The sequence below is a fragment of the Sus scrofa genome, chromosome 13 (genome assembly GCF_000003025.6).
Source record: "Sus scrofa isolate TJ Tabasco breed Duroc chromosome 13, Sscrofa11.1, whole genome shotgun sequence".
In the NCBI taxonomy this organism is placed as follows: Eukaryota; Metazoa; Chordata; class Mammalia; order Artiodactyla; family Suidae; genus Sus; species Sus scrofa.
This window is the reverse complement of record NC_010455.5, coordinates 63,757,705-63,776,832: the sequence shown is the minus strand read 5'-3', so window position 1 is coordinate 63,776,832 and position 19,128 is coordinate 63,757,705. Positions and strand designations below refer to the sequence as shown.

Sequence of the window (19,128 nt, the reverse complement as noted above, 5' to 3'; positions counted from 1 at the left end):
CATTCCAGGGAATCAAGGAAGACCGAAGTAGGGCATATCTAAATAGGAGCCAGAAATATTTTAGTTCAGCTCTTCATAGCTTTGATCTCTGGCTTGAAGAAAAAAATAAAGGATTTGTTTCTATCTTGAGTAAAAATGCATGAAATAACCAACTTTGTAATGCCAGGTCCAGAGCACTTTTTCTCTTTTCCTACACATATCTCAGATTTAATTCAGAAACCAAGCTGTTCTATAGACCCATTTGAAAATCATCATCAATAGTCAGAGCCATTACAGTCAGTTTGAAAATCCACCCCTTCATTATGCTCACTCCCTGATGTTAATGATTATGTCAGAGATGTGCTGGCCCATGACCATCACTGGTTGTAACAAGAGGATGCCCAGGACGGCCTGCTCTCAGAGAATCAGAGCATTCTGGAAGGCAAGGAGTCAAAAGGGATTTGGGCATTTTGCTCTGTGGACTTGCTGGGGGCTAGAGAATATGACCAGGAGTCCTTGTTAATGATGCAACAGAAGAGAGGAAAATTCCAGGGATCCTCTGGCACATCAGACAATGCATAGAAATGAAAATTTACAGAAGTGGTTTGGCTCAGGAGCTGGAGAAGGGCTGCCAAGTCTGGAGACATTCTGAAACCTCCTGTGAATGCTGGGCAGCCAGAGGGGTCATGGCCGACATTTCCCAGGCACAGTCCCTATTATCATCTAATTGAAGGGAGGGGAATGATACCCTGGGCTAGCAAACACTGAGGGCCTATTTTCCATAAATGAAAAATAAATACAGATAGAAAGTGAGAAGGTGAACACAACTTTCACAGGGGCAATGCACTGGCTATCCCTTTGACCTAAGGCAATTTATTGCTAATCATTCTTGCAGATACAGAGAAAATGAGCCAAACATTTAGAGGTTTACTGAATGTGTCCCAAATATGGATCTAAAGAAAAAAATGGTTGATTATTGATTTTCTTTTTCTTATTCACATTCGAAGGTACGGCATTATACAACATAGTCGAAGATAAAGGAGGGTAGCAACACTCTGAGTATTTGCATGATGTTCCACTCCAGTAGAATCCAATATGGAACATCCAAAAAAAAGGGAAACAAAAATTATACAGGAGAGGAAGATGTACTTGCTCATATAGAATGCATTCTATTTATAGTTTCATTTGAGGTATTTCATAGCTTTGTTCAGAAAACTTAGTGCAATTGAACGCATTTATTTTTTCATTTCCTTAGGAGTATGACACTGTAAATGTACAGTCACAATATTGTGGTCCCATCCTCTATGTTAGTGACAAATCTTGACTGCTTTTTGTATCAATGCACAGGACAATATGGCTAACTAGAAACCACATCATTTCTCAAGAGCCAAATTAAGTCTCATGTTCTATCTGGGTAGAAATAGAGAGTTCTGCATGAAGTGTTGCTGCTCTATCACATTTCAATAATACTTTCATTGACAATAGCAACTCTCCTCCATTTCATTTTTGAGACCACATATTTTTCTGGTAGACAGTTTCAGGATGCTGTTTTGTGGCTAATAACTTTGTGTCCCTATATATACATGAAAAATGATTTTGCTTTAAGAATTTATAAAACATTTGTTAATTACTTAATGTATTTTATTACACTTATAGGTGTACAACAATCATCACAATGAAATTTTATATCATTTCCAACATCAAATGCTATTACTTACATGTGGAATCTAAAGAAAGACACAATGCACTTCTTTGCAGACCAGATACTCACAGACTTTGAAAAACATGGTTTCCAAATGAGACAGGGTGGAGGATGGGGGGAGATACATTTATAAGAATTTATAAAACTTTTGAGACACTTAGTAATTTCCTAAAACATCCTGAACCTGTAGTTAACAGCCATAGAGTTGGTCACATGCCTATGTCCTGTCTACAGTTAGGAATAGAAGACCTCAGGAGAGACCCTGAAATCTGTTACTTTGCTTTGACTCTCATCAAATCTTACACTTTACCCCTCCAAAAAGTCATCTGAGTGGGAACTGTCTGTCTCTGATCACATCCCATTGACATCCTCAGATCCCGCTCACTTTTTGAGACCCTTCACAATCCAACTCTGGCCCAGTTCTTAGCCATATATTGTGCCAGGCCCTTATGTGGTCTATAATCCCTCCATGCATCCAGGTATCCAACCACTTAAAAGCCTGTTTGAGTACCTGATATATCCAAGGCAAGATCAAGGTACTAGTGGTACAATGGTGCATAACAGATATGTTTCCATATAGAGAGAAGTAAAGAGGTAGAAGACACAAGAGGTGATGTAGAAACAATAGAAGGAACCCCTAACCAAACCTGGCAGGGGTAAAATGGTTACAAATGGTATAGCTCCCAAGGAAAATTAACATCTAAGCAGAGACCCAAAGGACAGAATGGAGTCAATCTGGTAAAGTGTGCCCTGACTACTATTTTAGGAGAGGCAAGTATTTTCCCAATGTCTGTAAATGGGAATTTTTTTAAAGAACTGGAATAATTTCACAGCTTCATGAAAAACAGGGCTGCAGAATGAATTTTTTTGCAGCCACCTCAATGTGTCCTGCTCCTTCACTCCTTGGCTCTTATTTCCTGGGTTGGAAGTAGAGGAGCTCCTTCTCATTGCCTGATGAGTTTTAACATTCATTTCCTGTTTTGCCTCCTCTCAGGAGCCTTCCCCAACCACAACATCACCACCCTAGAGAATTTGCATATTATCTCACCTACTGTGTTACAGTATTTCTTGTGTTACATAGCCATCGACTATTTTCTGATAGCTTCTCTCAGCTCTGAATGCTTTCAAGGTGAGGTATTTGTACTCATTTTTCCAACTCAGTCTAGAGTGAGGCACACAATAGACATTTATGTGTTTGAGTGAAAAAGAATGGAAATACTTAAGATCTCTCAGAGTTCCCATCGTGGCTTAGCAGAAACGAATCCAACTAGGAACGATGAGGTTGCAGGTTAGAACCATGGCCTTGCTCAATGGGTAAAGAATCCAGCATTGCTGTGAGCTGTGGTGTAGTTTGCAGATACGGCTTGGATCCTGCATTGCTGTGGCTCTGGCATAGGCTGGTGGTCACAGGTCCAACTAGACCCTTAGCCTGGGCCTAGCCTGGGAACCTCCATATGCCACAGGTGTGGCCCTGAAAAGACAAAACACACACACATGAAAAGAGTGGAAATAGTAAAGATCTATTATATTCTTGCAGTTAATCTGCAGATACATTGGTCTGGGCTGTAAGATAGGCACTCTTTTCTGGACATAGAGTGGGTTAATGAAATTAATTCAAAGCTTCCCAGTGAACACATGGGTGACTCATGGGAACTTTATCTTCCCAGGATAACACAGAAAGGGGACAGTGACAGATCTGCAACCTAGCTTGTTTAAAAAGGCCCACATAGACCAAGTGGCCTTCTGGGGAGAATAATTAATTAGCCTGGAGTAGAGACAGCATAGAAAGAAATGCAAATATTTGAGTCTCTATTGACTGAGAGGATAGAGGTCTTTTTAATGTGCAAATCATGTTTTAGGGAATCTTTGGAGACCTGGCCCATCAGAAAAAGAGCACAAAGCAGGATTCCAGTGGAGGAGGCTCCTTTTCTTGACAGTGTCTTCTTTTAGAAATAACTTTTCAAATTAAAGGAGAACATAAATCATAAGCAGCCACTTTTGTTAGATCAGAAAGATGCCAATAATCACCTTCTCCTTCTTCTACCTCTCAAAGCATCTTTGTAGCAGCAAGGAAGGCAAAGGAAAAGAAAAGGGCAGTATTTTAGGAAAGTAAGAGAAATAAAAAAAGAAAGCCAGAACAAAAAGACCCAGGAAGGCAAGGTGATGTTGATGCCTGAGAGGTAATGGGGGGAAAGAATCCCTGTAGTCATCCTGCTATTGGAGTAATGGATAAATTATAAATGGAAAATATTCTCTCAGAAAATGCAGCTCACTTACATATACTTGGGTTGTGTTATTATTTCACTTCTAATTCACAGAAATGATCTCTCTGAAAGTTCTTATAGCATAATAAAAAGGGTAGATGCTAATTGTAATATTATTATGAATATAAAATGATCTTTTCAAAAGAAGACTACCAATTAAAAGAAAAGACCAGATACAAGGCCTCATTTGCATTTCATGCCAGCAAGGTTGCAACTATCCTGCATAAATTGTAAATGATGTAAACCCCCCCAAGCCCTCAGACAGACTCATGCTTTGGCCTCCCTACATAGTACCAACCAGTCTCATATCAAATCACACTACTGACAAAACTCATACCTTCCACAGTTGCTCGCTTGGGCTGAATGGTGATGGCTCCTTCTGCAATATCTTCATGCTGGTGCAGTGGGTTTATTTTGGATCCCCAGCTGTCTGATCCAACCCAGAGAAAATGGCCCACTTGGTCAGCTCTTTTGGCTGCTGCAAGAATCTGCCTGTAGAAAGGAAAGTGAAAAGATAAATTAAGGATAACGAATAACAGTTGAACATATACCTATTAAGAGTGAAGCAAAAGAAAAGCAAGTTAATGTTTTCAAGAAGTAAGTAATCAGTGGGAAAAAGTAAGCCTAAGGATTTATATCCTTAATATATAAAGAGATTTTGTAAACCAATAAGAACCATCATCAAGGTAACTTGAAGAAAATAGGCAGAGTATTAAAAGTAAAAAGATAAAAGGAGAATTACAAATAACCAATAAGCTGGATAGTCATATACATTAAAAAGGAGGAAAGTGCAAATTAGAACAAAATAATAAATTCATTTATTTTCTTGGCAGAAGTGTTTGGTTTTATTTTGTGTCACAAATTTTGGCATGAAGATGGGGAAATGAGGACTCATGCACTGCTGGGAGTACATTTCATTTCAGGAAAGGAATATATTAGTCTAAATGAAGCATTTTACATTATTTATTAAAATGAACAGAACTCCACATTAAGCTTGAAAAATGTACAACTCATTTATAAATTAAAATAGTGTATAAATAATAGGGGTAATAAAGGTAAATAAAAAAGAGAAACTAGTTACTCAATAAGATGTTATTACAGTAATATTTTTGGAAGAATGGGGCATAGCTAAGAGGTCACTGAATTTGTACAACAGAGAAAGCTACCAGTAAAACTACTATGATGGGTAAAATTGAAGGGGAACAGGTTGGTTTGCCTCTCAGGACTTAGAGATACCAGGTACTGCAGAGGCATGTGGCTAAATACAATACGGTTAGTTGAAAGATGGTGTATGAAATGGCAAAAACCAAAGACCTCCTTCTTTTTCTTCTAGATGGGACATGGAATGGCAATTTCTTAATAAAATTTTAAGGACTAGGTTTTGATATTGTGAACACCCAAATAGCAGAAGGTTGTGGATGTCAGAGAGTAAGTTAAATGTGAGGGGGTTGGGGACTTAGTTAAAATTACTTTTAAGTATTCAAATGGAAAGATTCTCTAGGAAATTTACACCAATGTTTACAGAATTCTGGAAACCAAGGAGATGTTGCCTTAGGCAAAAAAACAATTTACTGGAAAAATCTGAACCACCCCAGGAAAAAGATTTTATATACTGACATAGAGATTTTCTTTAATGAAATGGCCACTTGGATGCCTGACCACTCCACCAAAAGCCCTGTAAGTTGATAAGCTCTGCCCGTAAACATAGAACTCTTGCATGTCTTATTCAAATGAAACCTGCCAGAAATGAACCATCACTGTGGAAAAATCTCCAATGTAAAATAGACACCAAATAAATTAACATGGGGAAAGAAACTGCTGAGGGGTGAGGCAGAGAAAATATACCTAAAAAATAAACAAAAGAAAAGAAAACACAGTTAAATGAAAGTCATCGTCTCAATTATCTGGAATAAATTGGAAATAACAATAAGAAATAGCTCTTAGAAATGAAAAATATGAAATTAAAATTATGTTAGATGAGATGAAGAAAGCAAATAAACATTTTCAGAAAGCAAAACAAGGTAGAACACACACAAGAAAAGACATGTCATTAAATAATAAATCCAGGAAGACCTACATCCAACTAATAGCATTTCCAGAACAAATGTAAAGAGAAATTAAAGTAATTTTTTTTTGGTTTTTATTTTAGGAATGCACCCATGGCATATGAAGGTTCCCAGGCTAGGGGTCCAGTCAGAGATATAGCTGCTGGCCTATGCCACAGCCACAGTGACACCAGATCTGAGCCATGTCTGTGACCTACACCACAGCTCACTTCAATGTCAGATCCTCAACCTACCGAGTGAGGCTAGGGATCGAACCTGCATCCTTATGGATGCTGGTTAGATTCGTTTCCACTGAGCCACAATGGGAACTCCTAAAGTAATTTTTTAAAACAATATTTTTAAAGAAAAAAAAACTCCAAATATGAGTTTTCAAAAGAAAGTGGTTCATCAGCAAATTTGTGGGGAGATAATAGAGATAAAAATGAGCTATATTCTACCTAATGTAAGAGGAGTTAATAGACAACATTTTAAATTAATAATTCCAAAATTGCATTATAGGTATATTATGTAGATAAGACCAGAAAAATTAGCTTAAATCATTAAAATAGTTGCTCAAGGAAAACATAACAAGAGAGTATGGCAGAATGGGACGTGAGACCACTGTTTTGCATCGAAAGTGTTTTAGTCATATTTTGCTTTTTAAAAAATTATGTGCATTTATTACTTTTATAAAAATGAAACAAGCAATCATTTATACTTGATTCAGAGATACTATTTCTGTAGTGTAAATCTCAGACACGGCTCGGATCCCATGTGGCTGTGGCTCTGGCATAGGCTGGTGGCTACAGCTTGATTTCAACCCCTAGCCTGGGAACTTCCATATGCCACAGGAGCGGCCCTAGAAAAGGCAAAAAGACAAATAAATAAATAAATAAAATAAGAACAAAGTGTCATAGGAAAAGTATCCATTCTTGTCTAAAATTCAAATTATCAGTACCCATGACTGATTTAGAACTTAGCTTCAAAATCTAGATGATAATATCTTCTCTGACAAGATATTTAAAGTTAATGTTCTAAGAAATCTCAAAATTCCCCCATCTACAGTGTAAATCTTCTGAAAGAAGAATAAGATGACATTGTGGGTTATCAGTACTTTTCAGATATCGGTGTGCTTAAGACCATATTTTGCAAGACACTTATACATGACTTTTATTACTGTGCTCAAGAACTATTACCTATATTACTTCTATGAGTTACAGTACATAACAACACACAAAATCCTATTAAAAAAAATAGAGGGCGTAGCTGTTGAGTGGCTTATATACATTTTGACATCCCAAATTTAAACCTCATGCTACCTACAAGTCAAGGGTATTACAACCAATTAGTCATTACAGCCATTTGTAATAAAGTATTTATGTGCCATGTATAATGTACATAAAAATAAACATGGGGCTACACCTGATCAATGTATTACATACTTTGTATAAAATAGGTATTAAAAATTATGAGATGATTAAGAAAAGTATAGGAATTGGAAAAAATCAAGAACAAATAGTTAAGATAATACTATAAAGACAAAATGCCTTAAATAGCCAAATCACAAAATGTGGAAGCAAGCACCCGAAGGACACAGAATCAGCATTTTTTAAGGAGAGGAATGATATATTTAAGGGGTGATCAGAAAGAGTTTCATGGCATGCTTGGGATAAACCTTGAAGAACTGACAAAATGTCAACAGGTAGAAAAGAAGAGAGGAAACACCATTTATGAAAGCCATCGTGGAGGAACAATTAGAATCCGTGGGAGGATCTGAGCCATGCATTTTAGGTGAAGGACTGGGTGAGTCAAAGTGAGGTCTAAATGCTAAAATAGGAGCACTTTTTTTTTTTTTTTTCTTTTTAGGTCTGTACCCGTGGCACATAGAAGTTCCCAGGCTAGGGGTCAAATTGGACCTGCAGCTGCCAGCCTACACCACAGCCATGGCAACGTGAAATCTGACCTGTGTCTGTGACCTACATCACAGCTCATTGCATCACCAGATCCCTAAGGCACTGAATGAGGCCAAGGATCAAACTCACATCATCATGGATACTAGTCGGGTTCATTTCCACTGTGCCAGAATGGGAACTGCAAGGACCACATTTTAAAGCATCATAAAGTTAAGAAAGAAAATCCTATACAAATTACTATACAGTGGGCACTTGATAAGGCATTTCATTCATTCATTTAATGACATTCAATGAGCATCTCTCATGTATTGAGCACTGTGATAAGGGCTAAGGATAAAAAAGGAAGTCAAAAGGGGCATCACCTCTATTTAGTGATGCTTACAGGCTAGTGGATAACATAAACACTAATTAAATGATCAATGGGTACAAAATCACATTGGTGAAATAAACTATGAAACCAAGTTATGATGAAGAATTTGCCAAGGCTACACTGTTTAGAGAAATCATCCTTCAGAAACAGTTCGATGGCATTGGAATTATGAAGTGGGAAAGGAAAATATTCCAGATAGGTGAAAGACAATGTACAAAGACTTAGTAAAGAGGAAACATAAATGGCTCCTTGCCTACAGAACACAAAATGTGAGGGAGCATGGAAAGAAATAAGTCCAGAATCTTAGGACGAGTTCATATCATCACAGAAAGAGCTCAAACGGATATGCATTTTACTGTTGGGACAGCTGAGGCCTCAAGGAGTTGGAGAAGCAGGATGTGGGGGAGGTTCTTGCCCAAGGTGAGACAGTGGTCATTTCAAAAGAAAAAAATAAGTAAAAAGCCCTCAGGTATCCTAACTTCAGGTTTAACACACTTCACATTTAATAGTCCTGCCTGTCATCCCATGACCAGAGCTAACTACCAGGAAGATGGGTGGATTCAGAGACAGCATGTAGGATACACGTGAAGGAGAGGGATACAGGACTAGCAGGCTGGTAATGACGGCAGTGCAATAATACAGCTGGGTGTAATAATGTCCTGGACCCTTCAAATTTACCCTTAATAAAATATTTTGACCTTCAAGTTAAATGCTATTTTAAACTATAAGACAAGTATTTTAAAAACCTACACAGCTCTTTCACATCAGCAGAGGTGTAAATTGGCACTACCTCTTTGGAAGACAATATTCACTTTTAAGAAGGAACACATCTTTGTTCTGGAAACTTCTTATCCAGCAATGTATGCTTTAAATACTTATAAAAATAATACAGTTGTACATTACATATGTTTGTATTATGTTAATATATAGTCATATGTTGTAAATATGTAAAATATAAAATATGTGAATATTAATATATATATGCATACAGATTTGTAGGACATTTTATTGCAATATAATTTATAATTAAAAAAATCTATAATCAGACTTGAATGTCAATCAGCAAGGGAGCAGTTAGATAAATCATAGCAAATATACAAAATGAACTTCTGCATGGCTATTGAAAAGACTGAATACAGCTATAGGTAATGACAGTCAGAGACCTCCATGATAAAATAGTGAGTAAAGGCAAGCAGGGAGTAGAACAATATAATGCATAGTGTTCTTCCATTTGTCTAAAAACACACAGACTGTCTCTAGAAGAATTTTTAAGAAACAGGTCATTACCTATTGCATCTAGAGACAGCTTATTAAAAAAAAGATTCCAACTTCTTTAATCTAGATTTTTTCAAATGGTTTTTGATTTTTTTTTAAACAGGTGTGTTTATTTTACTGCTTATTCTAAAAAAAAATAAGGATTCTGGACCAAAGTGTCAGTGGTCAGAAAAGGAAACAGGGCATATTTGTATACTAAAAGAACTTCAAAGGTTAGCTCTGCATGGCTTGGCCAAGAGTACAAGGGATGAGCTAAAAAGAAAATCAAGATTGCAATCAGATTTTTGACTCCAAGGCAGATTAAGGTAACAAAAGAGAGAGGAAAAAATGGATTGGAGAATATAGAGATATGACAAGTTTGGTTTTGAACGTAGTGAGTCCAAAGCAGGAACAATATAGCCAGAATTATAAGACATTTTTCTTTTACATTAAGAAGAGCCACTCTTTAGATAAAAGTCTGTTACATTTGGATATATTTTTAAAATAAAAGAACCTTTGAAAGGTCCAGTGGTTTTCTCTTTTTACAAGTAATTGAATACATTTATTTAGCTAACAGGGGGGAAACATGACAGCAGCATGCTGCTCTTCCACGGTTTGCTCTAACTACTTCTGCGAGGTAGAAAGCGTGTACAGACTCTGCCGCTATGTAATTATTGATTTGATTCTGTGCTATCTTTTCCCCTTTCTCTGCTAGTATCCTGATCCTTCTGTCTCCTAAATTGCAACATGCATATTAATGAATTTCACCCATCAGCCTTACTTTATATCCTCATCGTTGGCAAAAATCACGACGGCCCTGGAGTTGGGGGTGTCCAGGAGCTGTTTGATAATTCTATCAAAGTCAATGGTCCTGTCTTTGCGCTCTTGGGGGATTCTCACGGACTGGGCAATGCAGAGCCCACCTGTTTAAGAAAAGAAAGCAGAGTGTCAATTAAGTTCCCACAGAGATATTAAACGAACCAGGAAAAGTAGATGGGGAGGAGGAAACTGTGAATTCTGAGGGCATAAGCACTTCCCTGGTGATATTGCTGAATGGGGACATCCTAGGACCTTTGAGTCCTGAGCTGTTAATACTTGGTGCACCTTCCATGGTGTGGTGCAGCCTCATTCTCTTTGCAATGCACTTGTTTTTTTCTTTCTTTTTTTTCTTATTGTTGTTGTTGTTGTTGTTTTTAATTACTCAAATGAATTTATGCAATGCACTTGTAAATGGTTAGTTATGCCCAGGAATACCAATGATACTGACTCTGAGGAGATAGGTTTAGGTAGACATATTGGTGGGAGGTCTTTAAAATGAATGTAATTAACTATAAGAAAACCACAATCAGTTGACCACAATAAAACATGTATTTGAACAGGTAATGCTCCTGTCAATTTCTATTTTTATCTGGTGTTTGCATTCTCAGAATTTTTCCTCTTTATTATTCCCATCTCATCTTATAAAGTTCACAGTCAATGGAATAAATACAAAAATAAAACAAAAACAAGATTGACTATCATAAATCTCAGTAATAAAGTTTTATTGACCACATACTATTTGCCCAACCCACAAATGTGTGTTTTATGTCTGTTACCTGATCTTAAAAATCTTTAAAGTAGTTAGGATCACCCATTTCATGTTAGAAGAAAAGGAGATGAGCGAGATAAATAGATGTGCTTACACCAGACTTCTTAGAACTGTTATGGTATTAATTGTCTTATGAATTTCAAGACAAGGAAAAATGCAACACTTTACTAAGTAAGATATACCACTCCAACTCTTGCTTAGTAGCAGCTCCTAGATCTAGTCATTTATAAAACACGCCTTAATAAAGGCTGGCATAGGCAAAAGAGGTAGAAAGGATAATTGCAGGAAAGGCCCCAAAGGCCCTCCAGGGGGTTGAGGACCCAGGGGAAGACAAAAGGAAAACTTTGATCCATTTGTAATGTGGAAGTACCCATAATTAGCAAACTTACATTCAGAGCATGGACAACTGGGTGAATGCTCCTAGGCTTCCTTAACATAGAAAAATATAAACTATAATCCAAAAGTGAGGCTTAATTATACTTTAATGTCAATTAGTGTTAGCTCTCTATAAGTGGCTCTCAATAGCATGCTTTAGTGTGCTTGAAATCATCAATGGCCCTTCTATAAAAAGTATAGCAATCCAGCAACCCTATAAACTAACTTGACCTAATTGACATTTATAGAATAATTCTCAGGACAACAAAAGAGTACACATTCTTTTCAAGTGAAAATGGAACATTCATTAAGCTAGACTATCTTCTGGGTCATAAAAGAGAAAAATAGATAAATAGAACAGCATTATGATCTCCAAACATAGCAGAATCAAACTAGAGATTAACAACAGAAAATTAATAGGAAAATAAATATCTGAACACCTAGAGATTAAACAATACACTTCTAAATAACTCATGGGTCAAAGAGGAAGTTCCAAGGGAAATTTTAAAATACTTCTAACTGGATGAAAAAGAAACTGCAGTATCTCAAAATGTATAGCTTACAGCTAAACTGACATTTACAGGGAAATAGATATCATAAAATGCTTATGTGAGAAAAGAAGAAACATCCAAAATCAGCAAACCTAAGCATCCACTTTAAGAAATAAGGAAAAGAAGAGCTAAATAAACTCCAGCTTAATAACACCAGAAAGAAATATATGATGAAAGAGCAAAAAAAAATGAAACTTAAAAAGATCAATAAAATTGATTAATCTCTAGCTGAGGATGACCACAAAGAAAGGTCACAAATAACCCTGTCAGATTGAGACAGGGGGTAACTATACTGATACATGAATAGCAAAAGGAATTAAGGGAGTAATATTTTTAAAAAATTATGCCAATACATCCAACATCTTAAGTAAAATGGACAAATTCCTTGAAAGATACAAACTGCCAAAACTAAACGAAGACTAAATAATCTGAATGGTCCTATGTGTATTTAAGGTAACAAATTCACAGTGTAAAAACAAACAAAAACCTTCAAAAAGGAAATAAACAGGCTCAGATGTTTGCACTGATAAATTCTACTACCTAGTTAAGGAAGAATTAAAGTACAATGTGCACGATCTCTTCCAAAAAATAGGAAAGAGAAAATAATTCATTTCACAGGTCAGCATCACCCTAATACCAAAATCAGATGAAGAAACTGAAAAAAAGAAAAATAAAGACCAATACCATTCATGAATATACTTGCAAAATTCTTTCAAAAATTACTACAAAAGAAATCAAGAAAAATATAAAAAATGAATAATACATCACAATCAAGTGGATTTCACCCAAAGAATTCAAGACTGATTCATTATTTGAAAACAAATCATTACAATTCACCTGTTATTAGACTAAACAAGAATAAAAAAATATGACCATATTAATACATGCAGAAAAAGCACTTCAAAAAATTCAATATATATTCATGATGAAAATTGCAAACCAGGTTTACAAGAGACTTTCTTTAGCTTAAGAATAAGTGTCTACAAAAAGCTTAAAATAAGTAGCATACTTAATAGTAAAAAAGGACAATGGAATTTTGTCCTCTCTTAAAACTCCCTATTCAACACTGTACTGTATGTATGTGACCAAGCAAAAAGAAACAAAAAGCACTCATGTTGGAAAGAAAAAAAGATACCATTGCCTCTATTTGGAGAAGATATCATTTTCTACCTAGAAATCTCCCCCTCAAAAAAAAAAAAAAAAAAACCACCAAAAAACTCTTAGAACTAAAAAGTGAATTAAACATGCTTGTTCAATATAAACTTAATAAATAAAATCAATCATACGTTCATGAATCAGCAATGAGTAATTGGAATTTTAAATTAAATACATTGTTACTAACAATACCACCAAAAAAGTGTTTATTTATAAATCTAACAAAATATATACATTACCAAAAAATGTAATATCTATATTCTGAAAACTATAAAACATGCTGAATGGAATCATTTAAATTAAATTCTTCCCAGTTTTACCTATAAATTCAAGGCAATCTCAATCAAAATCTCAGTAAACTTTGTAAAAATATATATACCAACAGCCAACTCGAATATTTTAATTTTTTTATTTATAATGCTTTTTATTATTTCCATTATAGCTGGTTTACAGTGTCTGTCAGTTTTCTACTGTACAGCAAGATGACCCAGTTACACATACATGTATACATTCTTTTTTCTCCTATTATCATGCTCCATCACAAGCGACTAGACATAGTTCCCAGTGCTATGCAGCAGGATCTCACTGCTTATCCATTCCAAAGGCAATAGTTTGCATCTATTAACCCCAAATAACCAAACCATCCCACTCCCTCTCCCTTACCCTCATGTTCATTGCAGAACCATTCACAATAGACAAGACATGGAAACAACCTAAATGTCCATGTACAGATGATTGGATTAAGAAGATGTGATATATATATATATATATATATATATATATATATATATATATATACATACATACACACAATGGAATACTATTCTGCCATAACGAAGAACAAAATAATGCCATTTGCAGCAACATGGATGGTAATATATACTCTCATACTTAGTGAAGTAAGTCAGAAAGAGAAAGACAAATACCATATGATATCACTTATATCAGGAATCTAATATATGACACAAATGAACCTATCCACAGAAAAGAAAATCATGGACATGGAGCTAACTCTAATATTTATCTAGAAAGGCAAAGGAACAAGTATAGTCAAAAGAACTCTGGAAAATAACTAAGTCAGAGAAATCAGAATACCCAAGGTCAAGACTTACTATACAGCTGCCATAATCAAACAGAAAACAGGTCCATAAATGGATTGATACAAACATAGTCAACTAATTGTTGACAAAGGTGCAGAGGCAATAAATAGAGAAATGATGGCCTTTTTAATAAATGATGCTGAGACCACTGAACATGCCAAGGCCAAAATAGTAAATCTTAACATATACCTCATACAAAAATGGTAAAATCTACTTAAAAATTAATTCCAAATGAATGACAGGCCTAAGTATAAAATGTGAAACCAGAAAAACTTTAGAAGAAAATAGGAAATCAGTATGACCTTAGGTTTGACAATTAGTTTTGGATATGACAACAAAAGCACAATTCATAAAGAAAAAAAATGATAAATGGGATTTTATGAAAATTTAAAATGTCTGTTCTATAAAAGAATCAAATAAATGAAAATGTAAGCCAAAAACTGGGAGAAAAACATATATTCAATAAAAGACTTGTATCCAGAATACATGAATTCTTTAACTCAAAATTAAAAAAAAAAAACTCAAAATGAGCAAAATTTCTGATTAGACTCATTTTAAAAATCTAGAGATGGCAGATAAGTACATAAAAATGCTCCATATCAGTCATAAGGAAAATGCTAACTAAAACCACAATATATGCCTATTACTATATACCTATTAAAATAGATTTTTTTAAAATAATACCCTCTACTAGCCCAGGAACTTACATATGCCACAAGAGCAGCCCTAAAAAGCCAATGATGATGATGATGATGATGATAAATAAAAATAACAATACCAAATGCTGGAGAAGATTCAGAGCAACAGAAATGCTCATTCATTGCTGATGAAAATGTACCAAGATAAAACCCATTTGGAAAACAGTTTGGTATTTCCAAAATGTTAAATAAAAAGTTAACATATTGTTTATCCAAGTGAAATGAAAAGTTATGCTCAAAAAATCTGCTCACCAATGAGTTTATGGCAGCTTCATTCGTAATTGGTAAAACTGGAAACAGCTAAGACATCTGTAAATAGGTGAATGGATAAACAAACTCACCATAGTACATCCATGCAATAGTATACTGCTCGGCACCAAAAAGGAATCAGTGATTCACAGAAGAACATACATGGATCTTAAATGAATTTTGCTAAATGAAAAAGTCAAACCAAAAAGACCACATATTGTATAATTCCATTCATATGATATTCTAGATAAGAAGCATAACCATAGGACTGGAAAGATCAGTGGATGCCAGGGATGAGGAGAGAGAGAAGGGGGTGACTGCAAGGAATGGCCCAAGGGAATTGGAGGCAGTGGAAATGTTCTGTGTCATACTGTGATGACAGATTCATGACTCCACACACTTGCCAAAACCTTAAGAACAACACATTACAGTAACTAGGCTTTGCTGTATGCAAATTTAAATTAATCAACCAGTATATCAGGGGATCTTAAAATGGAATGTGGACTGTGACAAAGGAATTGAAATGAATTAGGAATGTATCAGGGAAGTTCACTGAAAGGGATGAAGAGAAAAGGAGTTATCCTAAGTAACTTTAAAAAACAGCACATAACTAGAAACTAATGATAAAGACAAAAAGAAGCATATAAAAAAGGAACTCTGATTTGCAAATATTTCACAAGGATATATAGTTAACGATATTGAAACTAATTTTCGCATTCAAATTAAACAAAACAAGAAATAAATTGTAGATAACAGGAGACAAGTTTCTCAGAGTTAAAGAAATTATGTACAAACAAGAGAGTATGGCTAGAATGAACCATGTGGTATGAGATAGAGTCAAATGTATCAGCAGAAATTCATGATTGAGAGAGAGAGATGCATACATGCACTAGTGTATATACAAACACACATATGTAGCCTGCCCTAATACTATCCACTGAGAGAGCCTAAAAGTAATGACACCCCATAGCAACAAGCATACATAGTGCCCAAATCTTCGTCTTGAAATACCGCTTTTCGACAAACTGAACCAGATCTATTTGGGACATGTGTGATTCTGAAGTTGAGGCCAAGTACATACAAGATGAAGCTGGACCAGCCTGTAATGTCAGGAAGCAAGTTGTCCACAAAGTAAAATATATATATATATATATATATTTGGGGAGGAATATATATGTGTGTGTGTGGATAAAAATGCATACATATGCATTTAGATATATATATATATAACAATACTTATATATATATATATGCATGTAAAATACATACAAAAACATGTATTTTATATACATATAGTTGGGGAGGAATATATATATATGTAAATATATGTATGTATATATATGTGTGTGTATTTTATATACATAGTTGGGGAGGAATATGTATATAAATGAATATACATATATGTATAATACATACAAAAATTCATAAAAATATATATATGTGTATATATTTAGGCAGGGAGAAAGGACATGTCACAAGGACATAGAAGCCAACCTAAATGAATTCCCAATGGACAAAGTTAGATGAGTAATAACAAAAGAAATAATGATGGTATTGAATGACTAAGCAAATAATACATGCTCATGAATCAATATTGAAGAAAATAAATGACCAAGACAATAAAAACTAAGAAAGAATGAATGAACATTCCTCACAAAAATAATTCTAACTAATAATATCAAAGGGAAATGGAATATGGTCATTAGAACACTATAGGAAAACTGCCCCATGCCAGGTCCACTGAGGACTGCTAAAATTAGTGTGGGAAACTACAAGGAGACACTGAACATTTATAAAGCCTAAAATAATATTGCCCCAAATATTTACCAGATATTCTTGTGGCTTAAACATAAGCTTACAACTTCTTTGATATTCTTCTTTGAAGAGGTGGAGATTAAATTTTTGCCCTTGAGTGTAGTCAGGATTTAGTGCCTCACTTCTTAAGAATATGGAAAAGGAAAAAGAATAACTTAACAGTGGAGAAACTAACTGTACCACAAAGTTAACATCACTTAGCACTGTATAAGTTACATTTTTTATTGTTTCTAAGGGATTTTTTTATTTTATTTTTTATTATAGATGATTTAAAACATTCTGTCAATTTCTGCTGTACAGACAAGTGACCCAGTCACTCATATATATACACACACACACATATATAAAATATATGTATGTATTATATATATATACACACACACATATACATATATACACATATACACACATTCTTTTTTTCATATTATCATCCATCATGTTCCATCACAAGTGACTATAGTTCCCTGTGCTATACAGCAGGATCTAATTGCTTATCCATTCCAAATGCAATAGTTTTCATCTACTAACCCCAAACTCACAGTCCATCCCACTCCCTCCCCCTTAAATGTGCTCCCTGATATGATGGGATTGATAAGGTCACCCCATTTGTATTTTATTCACCCCCAAACCCATGACGTTCATCATCATCTATTCATGGGAAAACATCAGAAAAATCCAACTTGAGGGACATTCTACAAAAGACTAGGACAGAAAAACAAAAGGTATTTATGTAAAAACTGGTGACATCTGAATAAAGTTTGTAGTTATTTTTATACTGTTAATATCTCCATTTTGATAAATGCACACTAGTTTTTTAAAGTATTAACATTTGGGCAAACTGGGGGCGGGTATATGGGAATTCATCTTTGTAACTCTGGTAAATCTAAAATTATTTCAAAGTAAAATTTTAAAAAATATGTATGTGTGTATGTTTATCTATCTACCTATCTATCTATCTACCTATCTACCTAATCTACTTTAACCTACCCACCTGGCCAGTCTCATCTCCAGTGAATTCTTATTTATTAAGTCAAGGAACAGGTCCAGGAATATGAATTTTTAACAAGAGGTTTAGGTGAGTGATTCTCATGCATTGGTTCACCTGGAGGATTTGTTTGTTTTTTTGTTTGCTTGATTTTTAGGACTGTATGCATGGCATATGAAAGTTTCCAGGCTGGGATCAAATCAGAGCTACAGCTGCTGGCCTATGCCACAGCCACAGCCACTCAGGATCCAAGCTCTGTCTCCAACTTATGCCACCACTACAGAAACTCCCCTGGAGGACTTGTTTAAAAACACTCATTTTGGGTTCCTACTTCCAGAGACTCTCATTCAGTAGGTTTGGGTAAAGCCTGTGAATTTGCATGTCTAACAAGTTCCCAGGTGATGCTGCTACTGCAGGTCAGGGAACCAGATTTTGAGATCACTGTCCTAGGTGATACTACTACAGGTGGCCAGGAGAGAAGATTTTGAAAAATATTAGCTTGGGTATCTCCAAACTGTCTGTAACCAGTTTAGGTAGAAGTAGAATTTATGCATGGATATTTTAACAAACATTTTTTAGGGAGTTCTAAGGATGGTGACATAGGGAGAAGGAAGGAAGGGATGGTTTGTTTCAAGGTTTACAGTGATGTGTGGAGAGAGTACAACAGGAGAAATATCCCTTGTTAATAGTGACTAGAGTCTCAAAACCGTAATGCCTCCAAGTCTGGAAAACATCGTGGAGTACAGAGGGAAGAAACCATCTGCAAACTGTTCTGGGAGAAGAAATGGCTGCTTTACCACCTTCTCGGCAGGAGAAAGGGAATAATTCTGGATGGAAACCCAGCTTCCCATCAGGATTCAATTAAAGCTGAGTGATTAAGCAAATGAGAGTGAACTCCATTTGGCGACATGATTAGTGGAGGGGCGGTCTGTGCTTGCGGATTTAGGGCTCAGCCAGCACACAACAGGGGAACTGATGCACAGTTTTGTGATTGCCGAATTGAGACGCACATCCTCTCTTAGAGACAGCTGCCCACAGGTGAGCAAAATCAAACAACTCTACAGAAGAGAGAAATGGGCCATTAA

General features: G+C 35.4%; 1 protein-coding gene across 11 annotated transcripts in view; it reads right to left on the bottom strand.

Annotated features, from left to right (window-relative positions):
• The window catches only part of GRM7 (glutamate metabotropic receptor 7), an 885,981-nt gene that overhangs the window by 427,150 nt on the left and 439,703 nt on the right, over window positions 1-19,128 (bottom strand). For all 11 annotated transcript variants that reach the window (XR_002338088.1, XR_002338089.1, XR_002338090.1 and 8 more), the window contains 2 exons: window positions 10,309-10,450; window positions 4,283-4,437 (listed from right to left, as the gene is read on the bottom strand). Coding sequence is in view for 7 of the 11 variants with exons in the window: in XM_021071050.1 (XP_020926709.1) it covers window positions 4,283-4,437; window positions 10,309-10,450 (297 nt within the window). In the remaining 4 variants the exon portion in view is untranslated. The remainder of the gene's footprint in view (window positions 1-4,282; window positions 4,438-10,308; window positions 10,451-19,128) is intronic.